At 37.5% G+C, this 23,835-nt stretch overlaps 1 protein-coding gene across 1 annotated transcript; it reads left to right on the top strand.

The window, feature by feature from the left end:
• The first annotated feature begins 8,386 nt into the window (after positions 1–8,386).
• Positions 8,387–9,070, top strand: LOC110668204 (uncharacterized). The gene has a single exon (XM_021829357.2). The coding sequence runs from the start codon at positions 8,387–8,389 to the stop codon at positions 9,068–9,070; it is 684 nt and encodes a 227-aa protein (XP_021685049.2).
• Positions 9,071–23,835: the final 14,765 nt, after the last annotated feature.

Here is a 23,835-nt window from a genome sequence, read left to right as displayed (position 1 = left end):
AATTCCTAATTAAACAATTTAATTAGGTATGGGCCTAATTATGGGCCTTAAGATATACAACAATTGTATATAGAAGCCCAAAAGCCCAAAACCATGTGCACCCTTGGTGCACTCAACCATGCCGCCACCTTTGAAGCATAATCAACATACATGCCGCCACACATATGGCACCCAAACAGCTTTAGATCAATCCAAATTTGATCCAATCATACAATTAAATCTCATATTCAATCCTAATGGCAAATAGAGTGGCTCTGATACCAATTGTAGGAGCGAAAGCATGAAAATTGATGAATTGGAGCATTGAATTTAAAAATTTTCTTCTAGGGTTTCATGCATCATGCCACATCTCTTATGTGCCTAATTAATTTCAACCTAATTAATTTCAATGCTCAATAGCATATTAAAACACTTTTAATATGCATTAGAATCTTCATTTGCCATTCAAGATTGTGAATTAACAAATTAATTCAATTAAACCCTAGTTTAAAAAGAAGTTTGGGTACTAACCTCTTTTGATGCACTATGAATGCAATTGGCACTTTTAGGACAAGTGTTGTCCCTCTAGCTTGTCCACACTAAGATCACCAATGGGCAGCTACCAATTTTGCTTCTCAAGCCTTGCCAACCAATTATAATTTGGGGTTTTGCTTCTAGATAGGTTGTATGGGTGTACAAGACACTAGAAACAATTTCTAGCAATTTTAATTCAAAGGGAATGGAGTGATTCTCTTTAAATTGTTGAGAAATTGAGAGGAGAGGAAGAGAGCAATGTTCCGACACACTTGAGAGGCTAGAGAGAGTTATGTGTTTCTTCTTTTCTTTTCCCTTTTATAATTAGGTCAAGTAATCACTTAAACCCTTTGCCACATGTCACCACCACATTGCATCTTATTTTTAATTGACTTAATCATATTAAGCCAACTGTCAAAGCTAGACTTAATCTTGACTTTGATTACCTAGCATGATAGGAAGACAAATGGCAAACTTATATGATTGCATGTGTCACCATCTCATGGTGCCATATGTCATCATGTGAAATAACCAAATTACCCTTATGTTTTAATTTTGAGTTCTCAACCCAAAATCATTATTTCTCTTCTTCTAATCAATTTATATCAAATATAAATTAACTAATTAATCTCTATTAATTAATTTCTCATAATTATATTTATATTTAAACACTTTAAATATAAATTTAACTTGTATTATATATCCAATAACCTAGATTTGGTTTCAAGCCATGCTAGGGACTTTACAATCTTATTGCAAACCAAATCTATTTAATTAATCAATTAAACTCTTTAATTAATCAATTAAATCACATTTAACTTTGTGATTAACTTGTGTATGTGTGTGACTCACTAGGCTCATCACTAATTGGCAATGAGATATAATATTAACTCTTAATATCATCAGAACTCTTTCTTACCATGAATAATTTCTCAAAATCATTTTAGGCATCTCATAGACCATGGTTGACACCTAGCATAAAGTGTCATAGCCACCCAATCAGTAATAAGGAATACCTTAAATGAATCTTTAATTATATATTACCATGCATTAGAATCTCTCTGTTACAAAACTCCAATTCGAGCTGGAGTCATAGTTAATGTCAAACCCCATTTGCTATGAATATTATGTTGTCTTTTAATTCCAGTTCTTGATTAATTAGATTTTCTTGTCAAAAACTCTTTTCTGACTAAATCTGTCTGTCCTAGCCAGGAACTTGAAACATCAAGAATAATTAAATGAACATAGGATTTTATCCCTATTTACTTAGGGTAACAGATTCTATCTTGATCAACACCAATCTCCATATATAACTAGTAGGAGCCAACACATGCCCATATACCCATACACAATACAAGTATGAAAGCAGTATCAAACTCAAACCACCTAAATACAAGATAACTGTGTTATCTCAGGTCTAAAGATTATATGCACTGATATGATATGTGATAATGCATTGACAAGAGTAAACTCCATGTGCTTGTCATATGCGTCACTGGTTCGGCCTACTTATCATGTATAAGTGCCTATCATATTTGTTATGTGGCACGAGACTCACCACTCTTATCTTATTTATATCTCATATAAATACCTTGGGAATAAACATGATTACAATCTTTCTGGATAAGTCATGTTCTGTGTGAAGTATCCTCGATTGTGAACCAATTTATGATACTTTGTGCTAGAAATACTGTCACTCATATTCTTAACAACTTAAGAATAAAATTTCTAATAAAATATCAATGGACCTTTTCTATTACACATAAATACATTATGTAAATGGAAAAGTGAAATTGGCTTTTTTATTAATAAAATATGCATAATATACATACTAAATGATATGCTCTAGGGCATACTACTAACATGAGCATCTTTATGAGCCAGGCAATTGGTTTGGGGAAATCACTAATGAAAAGTCTATCTTATGTGAACTGTTTATGTATTAGAAATCCATGTGCCCTCTTGCTTTTTATGTGTATGAATTTAATAAATATAATGATTTTGCAACCATTGTTTTTTACTCACTAAGCTTTCCCAATCTTATCCTTTTTACCTTACTTCCAGGTGAAGACCAACAATACTAGAGACATCAATAAAGTGGTTAACAAGCTGCAAAGTTTTGGCAGACTAAGTTAAGTTTTAGCAGACTAAGTTATGTGTAGTCGAGGTTTAGTTGTTGTGCTTGGCTTTAGTTTTACAGTAAGTTATGTAATGTGTGAACTCTAAAGCATTCTTTTATGTTTTATCCTATGAATGATGGCACTAGAATTTAGAATTCATGTCTGAGATGTTAATGCTCAAATTTAGAGCTACTTTCAAAATGATAAGTTTAATGCTATAGATGGAAATGCTAAAGTATAATTGTTCTAAGTTGTTTTAAGTTATGCATCAATGTGGATAAAGTGATGTTTTTAACAAGTTTTAGGCTTACTACAGGTACAAACTAAGCTAACCCATTCCCTAACGCCGGTAATGGTCTCCAAGCTAGATTATTACATAGTGCTTGGGTCATGGATTGTTTCAATGATTCAAATGCTTTCTCCACCTCAAGAGTCCAAGAAAATACATTTTTTTGCAACATGCCTATCAAAGAAGTTAATCCCATAACTTGTAATAACTTTCGATAAAAACTAACTCATCCTAAAAACCCTATAAAACCTTTGATAATCGTAGGTTTTGGCTAATCTACCATTACTTTTATTCTGTTTAGATCCACCTGCATTCCTGACACTGCTTTGTCTATGTGGTCCATAATTCCTATTGACAACCCTATTTCCAACACATTAATTGGGAGTTCATAGCCATTATTAGTTCCTCCATCTACTTAAGGAGTCTTTCTTGACCAGAACTCAGGTTCTTTACCTGATCTTCAAGTTATTGGAGATGTAAATTGTTAGCTATCATTGGCTTTGATACCAAACTATTATGATCTTCTTTGATGAACCATCCTTAACCTTGTCCCTTGCCTCTGCCTCACCCTTGGGCTATGATGCTGAGATTGAAAGTTAGTTGGAAGGAAGAATTTGGATAGTAGCAAATTAAGAACAAAGTTTTGGAATTTTCTAATCATTTTATTGCTCATGATAAGTAAAATTTATATGCTACAGACCCTCCAACTTTTGAGATAAAATAGCAATAATAACAAGGAAATAACAATTGAATAGTTAAACTTAAGCCTACTATAGCTAACAATGCCCATAACAACTAATAAAACCCACTATTACTAACAACTTTGATTGACTCAAAAAACATTAACAAACTAAAACTTTGGCCTCTTTGACTATTCTAGAGGTGCGGTCTTGACTTTCCATCTTCTAAGTGCCATTTTCTCATGAGTTGTCAAGGTTTGTCCTTCTTCATTAGTTATTTCCCACTCCTATTTCACTTAGTTTTCTTAGTGGTCTTTATTTCCCTCCCTTTACATTTTCTTTGTGGCAATTGGTTTTTCCTTTTGTTGATCTTTTCAAATTTATCATTGGAAATTGTTTTGACGCATCTTGTAGCATGGAAAAAGATCAACAAACAATTAAACCCTTGAAATAAACAAGATCTAATCGAAGACCTTAAGATAAACAAAATTCAATCAGAATCCAAGGATAAAATGAAGCAAAACATAACTTTATTAAGAGAAAATATGATAAAGTTTAACAAAAATTTATAAAATATGTGAATACATAGATATTTTTATAGAGTTTTATGTCCTAAACTAAGTAGGAAGAAAAAGTCATAAACTAGATAGGAAAAAATAATTAAAAATGTAAACTAAATAAAAGTAATGTTTTAGAGTCATAAACCCAATAGGAAATAAGCTATAACTAATTAGAAATACAAATACATTAGACATTTCAAAAAATAAAAATACATAAGAAAATACGATTTCTAGTTGAAATAGGATTAAAATCATCTCTCTGTCAAAGTTCACACTACCCTCAGTGTGGAATGAAGCTTTTACATGCCCCCTAGAATGAGACATAGATTGATGAAAAATTAGAAAATAAGCTATAACTAATTAGAAATACAAATACATTAGACATTTCAAAAAATAAAAATACATAAGAAAATACGATTTCTAGTTGAAATAGGATTAAAATCATCTCTCTGTCAAAGTTCACACTACCCTCAGTGTGGAATGAAGCTTTTACATGCCCCCTAGAATGAGACATAGATTGATGAAAAATTAGAATCCTAATTACTACATGGGTTACTAGTGTGCAATAGAACCTCTATATGGAAATTAATATGGATCTCGAGAATCAGATTAAATACTTAAATTCTCCCCTAAACTTTACTCGAAATGCTTCTGGTACCTCGATCTTTCAAAACATCCCATATCACACGTCAATTTTAAAAAGTAGAATTAAGAGAACCCTATAATCCTAGTCAACATTGTGCATGAGTATATGCGAAGAAAAGAGAGTAAGGTGATATACTTGTATTATATAGATGTTTTTAAGTACATTTGTACAGCAATTCGTAGCATTTAGATAGGTAATTTCATGTATAATCATCAAATTCATTAACTTTTGTAAATTTCATTACTCTGCACTAAATTATATGTTTTCTGCATATTTTCAGGTGTTTTGAGGGAGTTTCAAAGCATAGGAGTAGAGAAGGAAGCTTGGAAAAACTCAAGAAGAAGAGCATTATTGCTGATACACTTTACACATGTCATGTAAACATACCACAGACCCGTGTAACTTACTGCTAGGAGAAAACCAATGAAGTGAAAGAGGAAACACAGTACACAGGCAGTGTAACATGACTCGTGTAACCTGCGAAGACCCGTGTAAGATTCTGCCTGGTAAAGCTTAAAGAAATTTCAAAAGAACAATAGAACAAAGGCCATGTAATTGGACCCGTGAAACTAGCTAAGACCCGTGTAACCTTCTGCCCAAGTACGAGATGTAACCTTCAAGTTCCAATAAGTTACACGGCGGCCGTGTAATGACACATGGGCCGTGTATCAGCCGACAACCAGTTTCCTTATTTGATTCCAGCTCCAGTTTTTACACTCAAAACAGACTTTTGATGCCTTTGGGACTCTAACAAACTTAACTCTAGGACATTGAATATAAATAGAACCAGTAAAAAATAGAGAAAAAGAGATCCCCATCTTCATACACACATCCTTATATACATACATATTCATCATTCTCTCCAAGCCATCTTGAAGAACAGTGTATTAGCATCAAGGGGGAGTCCTCAGCCGAAGTTCCACAAGTTTAAAGCTACAGAGAATTCTCTTCGATCCTTTTGTTTTATTTTTTTAGGCTGATTTTATTTTCTTTTGTTTTACTTTTGTTATGTTTGTTAAACTCACCATGAGTGAGTAGTTTCTTTATTCTTGAGGAAAGTAACGTTTGTAATCATTATTATCGATAAATATTGAGTTTTATCTATTGGATTTGTTCTTTGATTTAATGTTCTATGTTCTTAATGCATGCTATGTGCCAGTACCCACTTAGACATGATATAAGATACTAATTGAAGAACTGAAAGGTGAAGGTTAGTATTGAAAAATTGGAGTATTAAACTTAGGAAATCTGACTTAGAGATAGGCTGAAATCCTTTGTGGAATTCTATAATTAATCATAGATCTTAAAGAGTTTTTATTAGGACTAATCACCAACGAAAGTAGGGTTTAACTCTAATTGAAATATACCTTAGGTGCCTTGAGAGAGGACCTTTGATACCTTAGGATTAATTTCCATCAAAGCAACAATCCTCATTCCAATGAATAGACAAGATTGAATCCATAATAAGGTTAAAGTGTGAAATCTTAATTCTGGAATTGTTTTAACAGATTGTTTCATTTTAAGTTCATTGTTCTCTTAGTTTTTAGCACTCAAAATAAATTAGATTCACTCTCCCATTATATTCGGTAGCCTAGACAGTTATAATTGCTGTGTAGTTTAGTATTTGTTAATTAAATTCCTCGTGGGACGATACTCTACTCACTACTTTATTACTTGTTAGTGATTCTGCACTTGCGGGGTTGTAAAACCAGCAAACAACTTTTTGGCGCCGTTGTTGGGGAATTTATTTCTAGTAATATTAGGCGATAGGCAATTTAGCTGATTTAGGCATTTACTATCACTATTTAAATTTATTTAATTTGTTTTTATTCTTTTATTTTCTCTCAGGTATTTGGTTTGGTGCATGACTAGAGCAAAACCGAAGGAAGAAGTTTTGGACTTGGGTCCCGAGATAGATAAGACTCTAAGAACCATCAGGAGAGAAAGGAGAAACCAAGAATAAGATCAAGGAATTTTAGAAACTCTAGTCATGGCCAACAACAACAGGCTAAGACCCTTGAGGACTATAGAGCTCCATCTATCCAAGGATTCCAGCCCAGCGTTACAAGACCCACAGTGGAGGCCAATAATTTTGAACTCAAATCGGCATGGCTCTAGATGATTCAATAAACTCAATTTGGAGGTTCATCTACAGAAGATCCACACTACCACCTCCAGTGCTTTCTTGCCCTATGTGATACATTCAAGATGAATGGAGTCTTTGATCAAGCTATAAGACTCAAGGCATTCCCATTCTCCCTTAGAGATAAAGCAAGGAAGTGGTTACTCTCTCAAACAGCTGGAACATTCACCACTTGGGAAGACCTCTCGTAAGTTTTTCTAACAACGTATTTTTCACCTGTGAAGACTACAAAATTGAGGGTTGAACTCAACACCTTTAGGCAAAAGGAAAGTGAATCACTCTATGACGTATGGGAGAGATATAAAGACTTACAGAGGGAATGTCCACACCATGGCATAGAAGATTGGCTCCTAGTTCAGAATTTCTATAATGGGTTATTGCCCTCTATAAGGAGCACAGTAGATTCAGCTACAGAAGGAGACCTGATGGAGAAAACAGTAGGAGAAGCCCTTGAACTTCTGGAGAGGATCACTTATCACAACTATGAGTGGTCGAATGAAAGGGGAGATACAAGAAAAACAGCAAGGATCCTGGAATTTGATGCCCTAAGCATGATAAATTCTCAGTTTAACCAGCTCACTAAAAGGCTTGATAGAATGCAAGCCAATGTTATAAGGATGAGTAACTAACACTATGATAGCTGTGGAGGAGGCTGTATGACTTTAGAATGCAACAACTTGAATAAACCCTCTATAGAACAGCTAAACTATGTGAATAATGGAGGAAACTTTAACCAAACCAGCTTAACAATCCATATTCAAACACTTACAACCTTGGATGGAGAAACCACCCTAACTTCTCATGGTGCAACTCGCAGAATCAACCCATGAACAAGCAGCAAGGGTACAGACCACTAGTACCCCAAGGTTTTCAGAACAAAGGACAAACCCTGACACAGCCACCACCACCTCCTCAACTTCAACAGCCTGAACCAAAGTTGACTATGGAATCCATGATGGAAGGCTTCTTAGCAGCCCAACAACAGTATAATGAAATGATAAAGCAATTAGCTTCCAGAATGGACTAACTAGCCACCCACAATAAGATGCTTGAAAATCAAACTGCTCAATGGGCAAGTTCTTCAAGTAAGGCTATTGGTAAACTGCTAAGTCAATTAGAGATGAACCCCAAAAAGCACTGTAAGGCAGTTACCTTGAGGAGTGGCAGAACATTAGAAAAACAACAATCAAAGGAAAGATCAACTAAGAAAACCTCTGATGAATCTGATAATCAAACAGAGGAGAAGGAGGAAGAAGCTAAAAAGGAACAGGAAAAGAAAACGAAGAAGAAGAAGAAGTTACCAGAGCCATATCAACCTCTTCTACCTTTTCCCCAGAGATTCCAGAAGGCTAAATTGGATAAGCAGTTTGGAAAGTTTTTAGAAGTTTTACAGAAACTCTATATTAACATTCCATTCACAGAAGCACTTTCTCAGATGCCATCCTATGCTAAGTTCCTTAAAGAAATTCTTTCAAAGAAAAAAAGGTTGGAAGACTATGAGACTATTACTCTTACAGAGGAATGCAATGCCATATTGCAAAACAAGCTGCCACCAAAGCTCGAGGATCCAGGAAGCTTCTCCATACCTTGTCTTATTAGCAACATGAATATAAACAAGGCACTCTATGATCTAGGTGCAAGTATGAGTCTGATGCCTTTATCAATATGTCAAAAGCTGGATGTAGGAGAGCTTAAACCCACAACAATTTCACTACAATTGGCTAATCGGTTTGTCAAGTACCTAATTAGCATCCTAGAAAACATCCCCATCAAGGTAGGAAAATTCTTCATTCTTGTTGATTTTATTGTCTTGGAGATGGAAGATGATGTCCAAATTCCTATCATCCTGGGAAGACCTTTCTTAGCATCCGCTAGAGCTATCATAGATGTGAAGAATGGGCGGTTAACTTTCAAGGTAGGATATGAAGAAGTGGAATTCAACCTATTCAGAGCAATGAAGCATAAACTTGAACCTAATAAATGCTTAAGGGTTGACATAATTGATAAGCTAGTTAAAGAGGAATTTCACAAAAGACATCTTGAAGATCCTCTTGAAGCATGTCTAGTGCACAACCACATAGTAGATAATGAAAACACAGAAATTACAGTTTGTGCATAATCTTTAGATGCTAGCCCAAAAGCAAGTCACAGGAAGACACCAAATAGGTAGAACTGAAACTTTTCCCCTCCACACTAAGGTATGTATTCTTGGACTAAAATTTTAAATATCCTATTATTATCAATGCTGGCCTATCTAATGTAGAAGAGGAAAAATTATTAAGGGTACTTAAGACCCATAGCAAGGCTATAGGGTGTAAAATAGAAGACCTAAAAGGGATTAGTCCTTCAATTTGCATGCATAAGATATCTATGGAGGAAAACAATAAACCCACTATTGAACATCAAAGGAGACTTAACCCAAACATGAAAGAAGTAGTTAAGAATGAAATTCTGAAACTATTAGATGCAGGTATTATATACCCAATGTCTGATAGTAAATGGGTTAGTCCAGTGCATGTAGTTCCTAAGAAGGGTGGGACAACTGTCATTCAAAGTGAAAATAATGAATTAATCCCTACTAGGGTAGTCACTGGTTGGCGCATGTGCATAGATTATAGGAAATTGAATAGTGCCACCAGAAAAGATCATTTTTCTCTCGCTTTCATAGATCAAATATTAGAAAGGCTAGTGAAACATTCTTACTTTTGCTATCTAGATGGGTATTCAGGATTTTTCCAAATTCCTATTCACCCAGAAGACCAGGAAAAAACCACATTCACATGCCCTTATGGAACCTTTGCATATAGAAGAATGCCTTTTGGTCATTGTAATGCCTCTGCTACTTTTCAAAGATACATGATGGCCATTTTTTCTGATTATATTGAAAATATTATGGAAGTTTTTATGGATGATTTTTCTTTCTATGGAACTACTTTTGATGAATGCCTAGCTAATTTATCCAAAGTGTTGTAAAGATGTGAAGAATCAAACTTGGTTCTAAATTGGGAAAAATGTCACTTCATGGTAAGGGAAGGTACATTTCTTGGGCACCTGGTATCAAAAAGAGGAATTGAAGTTGATAGGGCAAAAATTGAAATTATTGAAAAGATGTCACCACTAACATCAGTCAAGAGAGTGCGAAGATTTTTGGGACATGCAAGCTTCTACAGAAGATTTATTAAAGATTTTTCCAAAATAGCTAAGCCACTGACTAATTTGTTAAGTCAAGATGTTCCCTTTGATTTTGATGAAAATTGCCTTATTTCTTTCAACAGGATCAAAGAAGCTTTAATTTCAGTACCAATTATGCAACCACCTGACTGGGAGCAGCCATTTAAGGTGATGTGCGATACAAGTGACTATGCAGTTGGAGCAGTACTCGAACAAAGGAAGGATAAGAAGCTCCATGCCATTTACTATGCCAGCAAAACACTTGACGATGCACAAATCAACTATGCTACCATGGAAAAGGAATTCCTACCAGTGGTATTTACAATTGACAAATTTAGATCCTACCTACTCGGATCAAAAGTCATTTTATACACAGACCATGCTGCCATCTGGTACCTTTTAAACAAGAAGGAAGCAAAGCCAAGGTTGATTCGATGGATCTTACTCCTATAAGAACTTGATCTTAAAATCAAGGACAAAAAGGGATCCGAGAATATGGTAGCTGACCACCTCTCAAGACTGAAACAGGAAGATGTAGGGGACATTGAGGATTTGGCAATCGATGACTCATTCCCTAATGAGCAATTATTAGCATTCTCCCAAGGCCTATGGTATCATGTCTTTGTTAATTATCTTGTATGCAGGGTATTACCACCCAATATGTCTTACCAGCAAAGGAAGCAATTCCTGTATTATGTGCAATTCTACACATGGGAAGAACCTCTGCTATACAAGAGATGCAATGATGGGTTGATAAGAAGATGCATACCGGAGGAGGAAGTAGAGAGCATTTTGTAGCATTGCCATTCATCATCATATGGAGGACATTTTAGCACCATAAAAATAGCAGTCAAGATTTTGTAAGTAAGGTTTTACTGGCCAAATATATTTAAGGATGTGGGATCCTTTGTGCTAACTTGTGATCAATGCCAAAAAATAGGGAACATCTCAAGAAGGAATGAAATACCATTACACGGTATACTTGAAATAGAACTATTTGATGTGTGGGGAATAGACTTCATAGGTCAATTCTCATCTTTGTTTGAAAATAAGTATATTCTGGTTGGTGTTGAATATGTGTCAAAATGGGTAGAAGCAATAGTCACACCAACAAATGATGCCAGAGTGGTCACAAAATTCCTTAAGAATAACATCTTCACAAGATTTGGCACACCACGGGCAATAATTAGCGATGGAGGAAGTCACTTCTGCAATCAACAATTTGAAACACTATTGAAGAAATATGGAGTGACTCACAAAGTGGCAACACCTTATTATCCTTAAACCAGTGGTCAAGTAGAAGTTTCAAATAGGGAACTGAAGCATATCCTTGAGAAAATAGTCAATTGCTCAAGGAAGGACTGATCTATGATCTTAAATAATGCACTGTGGGCATACCACACTGCATGCAAAACTCCCATTGGAACAACACCCTTTCGCTTGGTTTATGGAAAATCATGCCACCTCCCTGTCGAACTTGAACATAAAGCCTATTGGGCAATTCAAACCCTAAATTTTGACCTAAAAGCTGGTGGAGAAAAAAGGCTTCTACAGCTCAACAAGCTGGAAGAAATCAGGCAGGATGCATATGAGAATGCTAAGATCTTCAAGGACAAGACCAAAAGATGGCACGACTGACGCATAACAAGGAAAGAAATCAAGGAAGGAGACTTGTCCTGCTATTCAATTCAAGATGGTACGGACCCAGGAAAGTTGAGGTCAAGATGGTCCGGACCCTTCAAGGAAACTTAAGTATTCCCACATGGAGTAGTAGAAATATGGAGCGAAACCTCAAGTACCTTCAAGGTTAATGGGTAGAGATTAAAGCCATACTTCTCGAGCGATACAATTGAGAATGGATTCACCCAATCCTACAGCACCCCTCTAGCTCAACCATAAAGCTGAAGAATAGTCTAACTAATGACTATAAACAAGCGCTCCTTGGGAGGCAACCCAAAACTTTTATAACCTTTCTTTTAATTTGCATTATTTTACTTTCTATTTTTAATTTTTTATATTTTATCTTGAAGGTACCCTAAATCACAATTCTGCAAAAGCAAGAAACTGAAAGCAAGGGAGGAGTGGAAACGTCAAGTTAAAACAATGCAAGAGAAGATTTCACAAAACCGAGGAAGTAACTCTATTTCTAATCTTTGTATTCATTTCATTCATATAGATAGGGACATTTTAGCATGAATAAAATATATAAAAAAAAGAGCCAGAAAGTTACACAGACCATGTATATAGTTTTACACGTACCGTGTAAAAACTTAGAATCCCAAAAACACACTTGCATAAGCTCCAGAAACTTACACGGGTTTGATCCCATGTAATGTTACACGCCCCGTGCATCATATAGGGAGAGAAAAATTCTAAAGTTTAAGGGAGATAAAAAGTTACACAGGTCCCCAAATAACTTTTACACAGGCCATGTAACCTGTCTGACAAAGCAACTTTTGGACAAAAAGTTACATGGGTCCTAAGAACACGACCCATGTAATGATACATGACCCGCGTATTAGTCATAGACTCGATACCTAGGGGCGCAAAAATGCGCGAAACGAAGAGACAAAGGGCCTCTTTAAATGCTCCTCCCACCATTAAACTCCTATCCATTTAAGAACTCTTCCTCTCCACAACTCTTCCTCTTTAAATACCTCTCAAATCTCAACTCCATTCACAAACCCTAGCTTTTCTTCCTCTCCAAACATCCATGGCACCTGCTAAACATCCAATAAGAAGAATTGGATCTTCCTCAAAACAAGGAAGAGATTCTTCATCCTCACCACCCCAGCTATCACCATAACGCCCAAGAGCAAGGCAACCACAGCAAGCCCCACTTCAAGCACCTCAAACACAACCCCCATAGCCAGCACAACTGGAATTCTCCATTGCTTGGCCATTCTGCAATTCCACCCATAGAGATTTATGTGTAAGGCTTCAAAACAGGAGAATTATCTCAACAAAATACATGGACTTCGGGTTGCTGGAATGACTCGAACTGTAAGAGAAGATAGATGGGCTGCTTGAAAGCATTGGATAGACTCAATTTGCCCAACTCCAGTTCCCAGCCTATAGAGACACCACACTTGAGTTCCTCATGAGCATTAAGGCCACCTTATGGCCTACAGACAAAGAGGACAGGGCAAGATCAAGTTTAGACTGCTTGGTGTCGATCAGTAATGAACATTAATGAATTTAATGCAATGTTCAGTTTTGACAACACCAGGCACCAGGAGATTCCGCAAAACAAGATGATCTACAATAGTATTGACTTCTAGTGCTCCATTGCATCGAACACCAATGTCTACAACTCTAGTAAGTCTAAATCTTTAGGTTTCACTAGCCCCGTTCTGAGATATATGCACAGGCTAGCCGCTCACACCATCACAAGATGTGGTGACAACTTGGGCATTGTAAATGCTAATGAGCTTTTCTTCTTATGGTGCATGGTCACTGGCCAATGTTGCAGCACCGGCTTCTTCCTGTGCAACCATCTGCACCACATATCCCACTAGCCTACGGGGCACATAGTGCTTGGCAGCCTCATCACAGCCATAGCACTCCACTTTGGATTCATCCCTGGACATCACAGGTTGTGTTCCATCACCAGAATCACCAGGATCGATCAAACCATCTGCATATCCATAAGGATATGTAAGAAGGTTGGAAACACATGCTTCCTCATCGATACAGAAGGGAACATCATCCCTAGGCAAAAAGAAGCAAGGGAAGTGTGACACCCTTTACCCGTCTACAGTATAGCTGAGTAAGATATGTCACAGAGTGTACCGGAATACCCTATTTTATTTCAATCATTTTTATTCTTCCTAATTTATTTCTTTCATAGTTATGAAGTAAAGTATAATTCATTTAAGTCATTTATTGAAATCATAAATTTATTTGAGGTTTCGCAAATTTTATAGAAAATCCGGCAGAGTACCGGCTAAAAGTGGAGAAAATAGTTCTTTGGAACCTGTGAAAAATACTTCCAATATGTTTTCAATCATTCCCAAACTCCATTTCATCAACAAAGTCTCAATATTTTTCAACAATATTTCCATTTCTCATTCATTCATTTGTCATGATATTCATATACAAGTCATAAATAAATATTTAATTTTCCATTCATAAACACAATTTCCACTATTTACATTAATACCAAAATACATTACATAAGTCTCAATTACACATGAGAAAATAAAAGTTAATTACAAAATACCAAAATGAAACCTAGTGTACTACCAATGCACTGAAGACGGTGAGGTGACACGGATACTATGCAAAGCTGCAGATGGTCTCACCCAGTCTGTGGTCTACTGGGCTTTCTGTCAGTCTCTCCAGAACCTACACGTGGTAAAAAGCAACGCGCTAAGCAATAATGCTTAGTGGTGCCAATAATAGAAATAAAAGAAATAACAGAAAATTAATATGCAGTAAATGTCCTGATGTCTTATACAGACCATTTTTCGATAACTAGTTGTAATCTTATTTGCTTTGTACTTGTTATATTCATTATTTCATTAAATTTATCTACTTTCATTTTTTGTTGCCCAAGTAACCTATACTGGATGACTGGACTGGATAAACGGGTAAACTGGCACTGGGTATCAAGTACCTCGGGCCGTCACACCATCGGTCACATATGTATCTCCCGGTGTGCAACAGAACAGCTAATAAGCTGTAATAAACATTAGGCACAAGGCCAAGTATCATCACAATGTCAGAATGGCTAAAAGCCATAAAATCACAAAATGGCATAATGCCATGTGCAGTACTGCTAACTGAACCCTATTGGCATGCTAACCTATCCAAACCAATCTTGCTAGGTGTACTATGGCATGTTACACTTTTAAATTTTACAATTCTTGAAATTGAAGTTTTAGTGCTACTATTCATTTCATTAGTCAACTAAAATGTTGACTTTTGCTTAGACAATAGGTACATTGGTTCTAATATCCCCAACATACCACATTTTGCATTCTAAAGTTGTTGGTATTAGTTGCCAATTACCATTTCAAAGCTTAGTGTTGGTTATTCACAATTTTCAGATTTCAAGCACTAAGTTTACTATTCCATTAGTTATTTGTACAGCAGGAATTTGGCAAAATTGTCGCCATGAAAGTTGTTCCTTGTTGTGTCTAGTTACATTTCTTTTTTTGAATCACTCCATTTGGAGTTTTGTAGCTCAAGTTATAGCCTAAACACCATAACTGGCCGGATTGGACAGAATCCAAAATTCTGGGCAAAACTGGTTCTGATAGATTTGGTAACCTAAGTTTGGTTGGCAATTTGACTAGGTTATGATCAGAATTTAGATTTGTGTTCTTCATGAAAGTTGTAGGTCTATGTCTCAGCTTTTTGGTGGTAAAATTTCAGGTCAATTGGACCTTTCTACACTGAGTTATGACTAAATGAATAAACACTGTTCAATTAGTCATTTTGCCCAGGCAGAATGCAAGTCACCCGAATTAGGCCATTTTTTAGGTCAACTTGGTTTAGTTTTCTAGGCAGGGTTTCCTCCCCAAAGTTGTGCCATTATGTGTCTAGTTTCATGTCCAATTAGCCTTGCACTAATTGAACCTCTACAACTCCATTTATAGCTGCTTAAACCTGCTGGACTCACACTCAGTTCTACAGGTCAGCCAAGGCAGCTCACCCAAACTCAAATACCAAGCCACAACTCACTTCATTTCCTCCTCACACACATTCAAATGCTCACTAATTGACCATTACAAGGTTAATAAACCATACATGATCAAACCCTAGAGTTGTTCAAGTGTCCAATTTTTCATGTTCATGCATGCACAATTCTTGCATTTCACTTACTTAACTATGTTCAATCACTCATCCACTACCAAAGGCTACTCATAATCATTTTGCTATCAAGCAAAATCACCAAACCCTAACCAACCCTAGCTGCCAAAATTTTTAGAGTGCACACACACATGTGTTTATTTTATTTTCTTACATTTCCTACACATTTCATGCCCTTAAACATGAACTAAACCAAAAGGAGTAAGAGTTGGACACTAACCTTGTTGGAGCAGAATTTCTTCCTTCACAAACTTCAGTTTCTTGGCTTTTCTTGGCATCCAAACACCTTGCCAAGTTTTATAGATAAATTTTGTTGAAGTGGACTTAAGGTTTAGGGGAGTAGAATCAAGGTTTGGAAGAGGTGAGGAAACTTCTTCAATGGAGGAAAGAAAATTGCAGCAGGCTAGTTTTGGGGAAGACAATCTGAAATGTTTTCTTTTTTTTTTTTTCAATTTAATGAGTCTTTATCCTTTTAATTAGCTTGGCAATTCCCCGATGGTTTGGATTTTATTTGTTGTAATTCTTAATTCATGCATTATGACATCGTTGCTTAGGTAATAATTCCACTTAAATTTTCATTTTCTTTTCTTTTCTTCTCTACTCACTTTTAATTTAATTTTTAGCAATATTTATTCACATTTTGTGTCATGATAATTATTTACTTAACTGGAAAAGTCGGCCAAAAATCACCTCTGAAGGCGAAATGACCAAAATACCCTCCGTTTGGCTTAACAGACTAAAATTGTCTGTACCGATTGAAAATTTTTTCTAAGCATTTTCTTGGCATTCTAATGCCATAGAACCCTCAATGACTCTTCTCTGAAGTCCCAAAAATTATTTTATAAATTTTCTCTCGGGTCTAGGGCTCCTTGCGAGGACCGCAACTTCCCACTAGGTTACCCATCGCTAGGGCACCGGCTCATTTAACTTGGCTGTATTTTATTTCTAAAATTTTTCCTAAATTTTTGTTATTAATATTTGAGTTAATTATGGTTCCTCACTTTAGTTTAAATATTTTTCCAAACGTTCTAGTTGTCCGGACCAACACCGGTCACCGGAACAGTGGAATGTACAGAATTGCTATAGCGAGGGTGTTACAACTCTTCCCCTCTAATTCAAATTTCGTCCTTGAAATTTACCTGATGCAAACAATTGAGGGAACTGTTGCCTCATCGTCTCTTTACTTTCCCAAGTTGCCTCCTCGGTGTTGTGGTGCCTCCAAAATACTTTCACTAGTGGAATCTGTTTATTCCTCAACCCTTTCACTTCCCGAGCCAGGATCTATATGGGTTCTTCTTCATATGTCAAATCCGGTTGTACTTCAATTTCTTCCACGGAGATGACATGTGAAGGATCTGAGCGATATCTTCTTAGCATAGACACGTGGAACACATTGTGGATCTTGTCCAGCTCTGGTGGTAAAGCTAGCCTGTAGGCCACTGGACCCACACGTTCAATGACTTCATATGGGCCAATGAACCTAGGGCTTAACTTACCTTTTCTTCCAAACCTCAATGCCTTCTTCCACGATGACACCTTGAGGAACACTTTGTCGCCAACCGTGTATTCTATTTCTTTTCTCTTCAGGTCGACATAAGATTTTTGTCTATCTGAGGCAACCTTCAGATTGGCTTTGATTAGTTTTACTTTCTCCTCAGTCTGTTTCACCAGGTCTGGCCCTACCAGTTTATCTTCACCCAATTCAATCCAACACACTGGAGTTCTACATTTCCTCCCATACAGTGCTTCATACGGGGCCATTTGGATGCTAGCTTGGTAGCTATTGTTGTATACAAATTCTGCCAGTGGGAGGTATCTATCCCAACTTCCCTCAAACTCAATGACACAACTCCTCAGCATATCCTCAAGAACCTGACATATATTTCATGTTATTATTATCATTTCAGTTCAATATTTGTATTAGTTCAATTGGTTTCAATTGTTTACCTGGATTCCTCTTTCTGATTACCCATCCATCTGAGGATGGAAAGCTGTGCTGAAGTGGAGTTGTGTACCCAAGGATTCATGCAATTTCTTCCCAAATCTCGATGTAAACCTTGGGTTTTGATCAGATATGATGGAAAGTGCAATTCCATGCAGTCTAACTATCTCAGTGATATACAATTCTGCTAACTTCTCCAGTAAGTAGTCAGTTCTAACTGGCAGAAAGTGTGCTGACTTCGTTAATCTATCTACTATCACCCATACTGCATCATACTTCTTCTGGGTGAGAGGTAGACCACTTACAAAATCCATGGTGACCCGATCCCATTTCCATTTAGGTATGCGTATAGGCTGTAGCAAACCCAATGGAACTTGATGTTCTGCCTTGACTTGCTGGCATGTCAAGCATTTAGTCACATAGTCAGCTATGTCCTTCTTCATACTAGGCCACCAATACTGAAGCTTCAGATCATGATACATTTTTGTACTTCCTGGGTGCATAGCATAAACACTGGTGTGTGCCTCTTTCAAAATATTGGCTTTCAATTCCCCATTATCTGGTACACATACTCTTCCTTTGTAATATAGACACCTATCTACTTTCACTTCATAATCAGTTCTTTTCCCTTTTGAGATTTTACTCACAGTAATCATTAATTTCTCATCTACCTTTTGCCTATCTAAAATCTGATGTAGTAGGTTTGGCCTCACTTGCAACTCAGCCAAAATAGCTCCATCTCGAGCCAAGGATAGACGGGCATTCAATGATCTCAAAGCTGTGATGGATTTTCTGCTTAAAGCATCAACAACTACATTTGCCTTCCCAGAATGGCAATCAATCACACAATCATAGTCCTTCAAGAACTCAATCCATCGCCTCTGTTTGAGGTTGAGCTCCTTCTGGGTTGGCAAGTATTTCATACTCTTGTGGTCTGTGTAAATGTAGCACTTTTCACCATACAAGTAGTGCCTCCATATCTTCAGTGCGAAGATAATTGCTGCAAGTTCTAGATCATGGGTAGGGTAATTCTGTTTATGTGGCCTTAGCTGCCTAGAAGCATAGGCGACCACCTTCCCCTCTTGCATCAATACCCACCCTAACCCATTATGAGAAGCATCATTGTAGACCACAAAGTCCTTTCCCGACACTGGCTGTGTTAAGACTGGTACCTCTGTCAACATAGCCTTTAACTTCTCAAAACTGGCTTGACACTTGTCATTCCAGTTAAATCTGACATTCTTGTGTAACAACTTGGTCATTGGAGCAGCTATTAAAGAAAATCCCTTCACAAATCTTCTGTAATACCCAGCTAGCCCCAAGAAACTTCTGACCTCAGTTGTATTTCTGGGAGGCTTCCATTCCATCACTGCTTCTATTTTCTTAGGATCCACTCTAATCCCATCAGCTGACACTATGTGTCCAAGGAATGCAATCTCATTTAACCAGAAGTCACACTTGGACAATTTAGCATACAGCTTCTTTTCTCTCAATGTTTGCAGAACAATCCTCACATGCTCATCATGTTCTTCCCTGGTCTTGGAATACACCAAAATATCATCAATAAAGACCACTATGAACCGATCTAGGTATGGATGAAAGATACGGTTCATAAGGTCCATGAATGCTGCTGGTGCATTTGTTAGGCCAAAGGGCATCACCAGGAACTCATAATGCCCATACCGAGTCCTGAATGCAGTCTTTGGCACATCTGCATCCTTCACCCTCAACTGATGATACCCTGATCTAAGATCAATTTTGGAAAATACTTCTGCTCCCTTCAACTGATCAAACAGATCGTAAATTCTAGGCAACGGCTATTTGTTCTTCACTGTCACTTTATTCAATAGCCGGTAATCAATGCATAACCTCAAATTCCCATCCTTCTTCTTCACAAACAGCACTGGAGCTCCCCATGGTGACACACTGGGGCGTATGAACCCCTTATCCAGCAACTCCTGCAACTGGATTTTCAGTTCTTTCAATTCTGTGGGTGCCATCCTATAAGGAGCAATAGAGATTGGTGCTGTACCCGGTAGTATCTCAATAGCAAATTCGACTTCCCTTTCTGGTAGTAAGCCAGGCAATTCTTCAGGGAACATATCTGGGAAGTCTCTTACTGTGGGTATGTCACACAGATTTAGCTTAGCCTGCCTAGTATCCACCACATGTGCTAGGTAGGCTTCACAACCTTTTCTCATCAGTTTTCTTGCAACTGTGGCTGAGATGACATTGGACAAGAAATCTGTCCTTTCCCCTACAACTGTGATCTCATTACCCTCAGAAGTTTTCAAGGAAATCCTCTTCAATTTACAATTAACCATTGCTTGATGATGTGACAACCAGTCCATTCCCAAAATCACGTCAAACTCATGGAAAGGCAACTCAATCAGGTCTGCCAAGAACTCATTCTCCTGAATCCTTAACGGGCAACCTTTGTACACCTTGTTCACCACTATACTGTGGCCCAATGGATTAGTGACCAGGATGTCTTGGTCACTCTCCCCTACTAGTATCCCCCTTTCTACGGGTAGGTTTACGTAGATGTATGAATGAGTGGATCCTGGATCCACCAATGCATGCACAGATGTATTGTAGAGGGAGAACGTACCCCTGATGACGTCCAGAGCATCTTGCTCCTCCTGAGCTCTTATGGCATAGGCTCTGGCAAGTGCTCTGACCTCTGGCCTTTCTACTAGCTCAGATGCAGGTCTCTATGATGGTCCCACTGCCTCAGATTTACCAGATTTTCTAACCCTTTGTGGTGCAGGAGCAGGTCTATCTGCTTGTGTTGGAGCAGCTGTAGCAGTTCTGCGTGGACAGTTCCTTAACTGATACTCTGTTGACCCACACCTTAAGCAGGCACCCATCACTCTCCAACACTCCCCCTTATGCCACTTCAGGCAATACGGACATGCAGAAGATGCTGGGACTGGTCCCCTGAACCCCTTCCCTGGAGAGCTGCCCACTGATGGTGTGGATTGACCCCTCCTAGAGGTGAACTATGGCCTGGGCCCCTGGGACTAACCCTAACCTTGTGGTTAACCTAAACTCTGTGTAGGTGGACCTTTGAACTTCTTTCCTGGTGCAGGAGATGAGCTAGACTGATCTGGGGCCCTCTTCTGCTGTCTCTCCCTTCTAGTCTGCTCACTTATTCTAACCTTTTCAACTTTTATTGCAGCTTCCACTAACTTGGTGAAATCTGTGATTCCCACGGTAGTAATCATGATCTTTATGTTATCATTTAATCCCTCTTCAAATCTTTTACACCTCTCTGCTTCATTAGGGACTATCTCCCTTCTATAACGACTTAGTCTGACAAATTTCTTTTCATATTCTGCCACTGTCAGCCATCTCTGCCTCAGGTTAATGAACTCTCTTCGTCTCTTTTCCAGGTATACACTACCCACATTCTTCTTCTTGAATTCTGAGAGGAAGAAGTCCCAAGTTATTAGTTCTGGCTGCACTTCACTAGACACTGTATCCCACCATTGGTAGGCATCATCTTGCAACAGAGATACAGCAGCTTCTAGATTTTCTGCTGGAGTGCAGTGGAGTTGTTTTAAAACTCTCCCTGTTCTGTTCAACCAATTTTCGGCTGCAACAGAATCATTTTCTCTCTTACCAAAGAAATCCATTGCTCTAAATTTTCTTAATCTTTCCAGATGTGATTTCTGCTGTGGAGGTGGTGGTGGTGGTGGCATTACCCCAGCCATTTGTCTGAAGAACTCGGCCATTTGCTAGAACATGGCCTGTGGAGGCTGAGCAGGCTCTGCTGGAGCTGGTGGAGCAGGTTCTCCCCTACCCCCAGTCTCAGCTGCTGCAGGTGGAGCATGACTCTCCACTTCCTCCTCAACTGCCCTCTGAGATGTGGGGTCCATATCCTATTCAAAATAACAAAGACAAACAGATCTGCATTAGTGTCACCTCGACTCTTACAAATGCAATGCATGGTATGGACTCAATCTAGACCTAGAAATGCCTAAACCGTGCTCTGATACCACTAAATGTGACACCCCTTACCCGTCTACAGTATAGCCGAGTAAGATATATCACACAGTGTACCGGAACACCCTATTTTATTTCAATCATTTTTATTCTTTCTAATTTATTTCTTTCATAGTTATGAAGTAAAGTATAATTCATTTAAGTCATTTATTGATATCATAAATTTATTTGAGGTTCCGCAAATTTTATAGAAAATCCGGCAGAGTACCGGCTAAAAATGAAGAAAACAGTTCTTCAGAACCTGTGAAGAACACTTCCAATATGTTTTCAATCATTCCCAAACTCCATTTCATCAACAAAGTCTCAATATTTTTCAATAATATTTCCAGTTCTCATGATATTCATATACAAGTCATAAATAAATATTCAATTTTTCATTCATAAACACAATTTTCACTATTTACATTAATACCAAAATACATTACATAAGTCTCAATTACACATGAGAAAATAAAAGTTAATTACAAAATACCAAAATGAAACCTAGTGTCCTACCAATGCACTTAAGACGATGAGGTGACACGGACACTATGCAAAGCTGCAAATGGTCTCACCCAGTCTATGGTCTACTGGGCTCTCTATCGGTCTCTTCAGAACCTACGTGTGGCAAAAAGTAACGCGCTAAGCAATAATGCTTAGTGGTGCTAATAATAGAAATAAAAGAAATAACAGAAAATAAATATGCAGTGAATGTCCTGATGTCTTATACAGACCATTTTTCGATAATTAGTTGTAGTCTTATTTGCTTTGTACTTGTTATATTCATTATTTCATTAAATTTATCCACTTTCATTTTTTGTTGCCCAAGTAACCTATACTGGATGACTGGACTGGATAAATGGGCAAACTGGCACTGGGTATCAAGTACCTCGGGCCGTCACACCATTGGTCACATATGTATCTCCCGGTGTGCAACAGAACAGCTAATAAGCTGTAATAAACATTAGGCACAAGACCAAGTATCATCACAATGTCAGAATGGCTAAAAGCCATAAAATCACAAAATGGCATAATGCCATGTGCAGTACTGCTAACTGAACCCTATTGGCATGCCAACCTATCCAAACCAATCTTGCTAAGTGTACTAGGGCATGTTACACTTTTAAATTCTACAATTCTTGAAATTGAAGTTTTAGTGTTACTATTCATTTCATTAGTCAACTAAAATGTTGACTTTTGCTTAGACAATAGGTACATTGGTTCTAATATCCCCAACATACCATATTTTACATTCTAAAGTTGTTGGTATTGGTTGCCAATACCATTTCAAAGCTTAGTGTTGGTTATTCACAATTTTCAGATTTCAAGTACTAAGTTTACTATTCCATTAGTCATTTGTACAGTAGGAATTTGGCAAAATTTTCTCCATGAAAGTTGTTTCTTATTGTGTCTAGTTATATTTCTTTTTTTGAATCACTCTATTTGGAGTTTTGTAGCTCAAGTTATAGCCTAAACACCATAACTGGCCGGATTGGACAGAATCCAAAATTCTGGGCAAAACTGGTTCTACTAGATTTGGTAACCTAAGTTTGGTTGGCAATTTGACTAGGTTATGATCAGAATTTGGATTTGTGTTCTTCATGAAAGTTGTAGGTATATGTCTCAGATTTCTGCTGGTAAAATTTCAGGTCAATTGGACCTTTCTACACTGAGTTATGACTAAATGAATAAACATTGTTCATTTGGTCATTTTGCCCAGGCAGAATACAAGTCACTCTGATTAAGGCAATTTTTAGGTCAACTTGGTTTGGTTTTCTGGGCAGGGTTTCTTCCCAAAGTTGTGACATCATGTGTCTAGTTTCATATCCAATTGGCTTTGCACCAATTGAAACTCTACAACTCCATTTATAGCTGCCTAAACCTGCTGGACTCACACTCAGTCCTGCAGGTCAGCCAAGACAGCTCACCCAAACTCAAATATCAAGCCACAACTCACTTCATTTCCT

This window comes from Hevea brasiliensis, chromosome 12, assembly GCF_030052815.1.
Source record: "Hevea brasiliensis isolate MT/VB/25A 57/8 chromosome 12, ASM3005281v1, whole genome shotgun sequence".
Lineage (NCBI taxonomy): Eukaryota > Viridiplantae > Streptophyta > Magnoliopsida > Malpighiales > Euphorbiaceae > Hevea > Hevea brasiliensis.
The sequence above is the reverse complement of the archived record's forward strand: the minus strand, read 5'-3'. Positions and strand labels throughout refer to the sequence as shown.

Excerpts from the sequence above, each read along its gene's own strand:
- LOC110668204 (XM_021829357.2), top strand. The coding sequence starts at position 8,387 with ATGCCATCCTATGCTAAGTTCCTTAAAGAAATTCTTTCAAAGAAAAAA.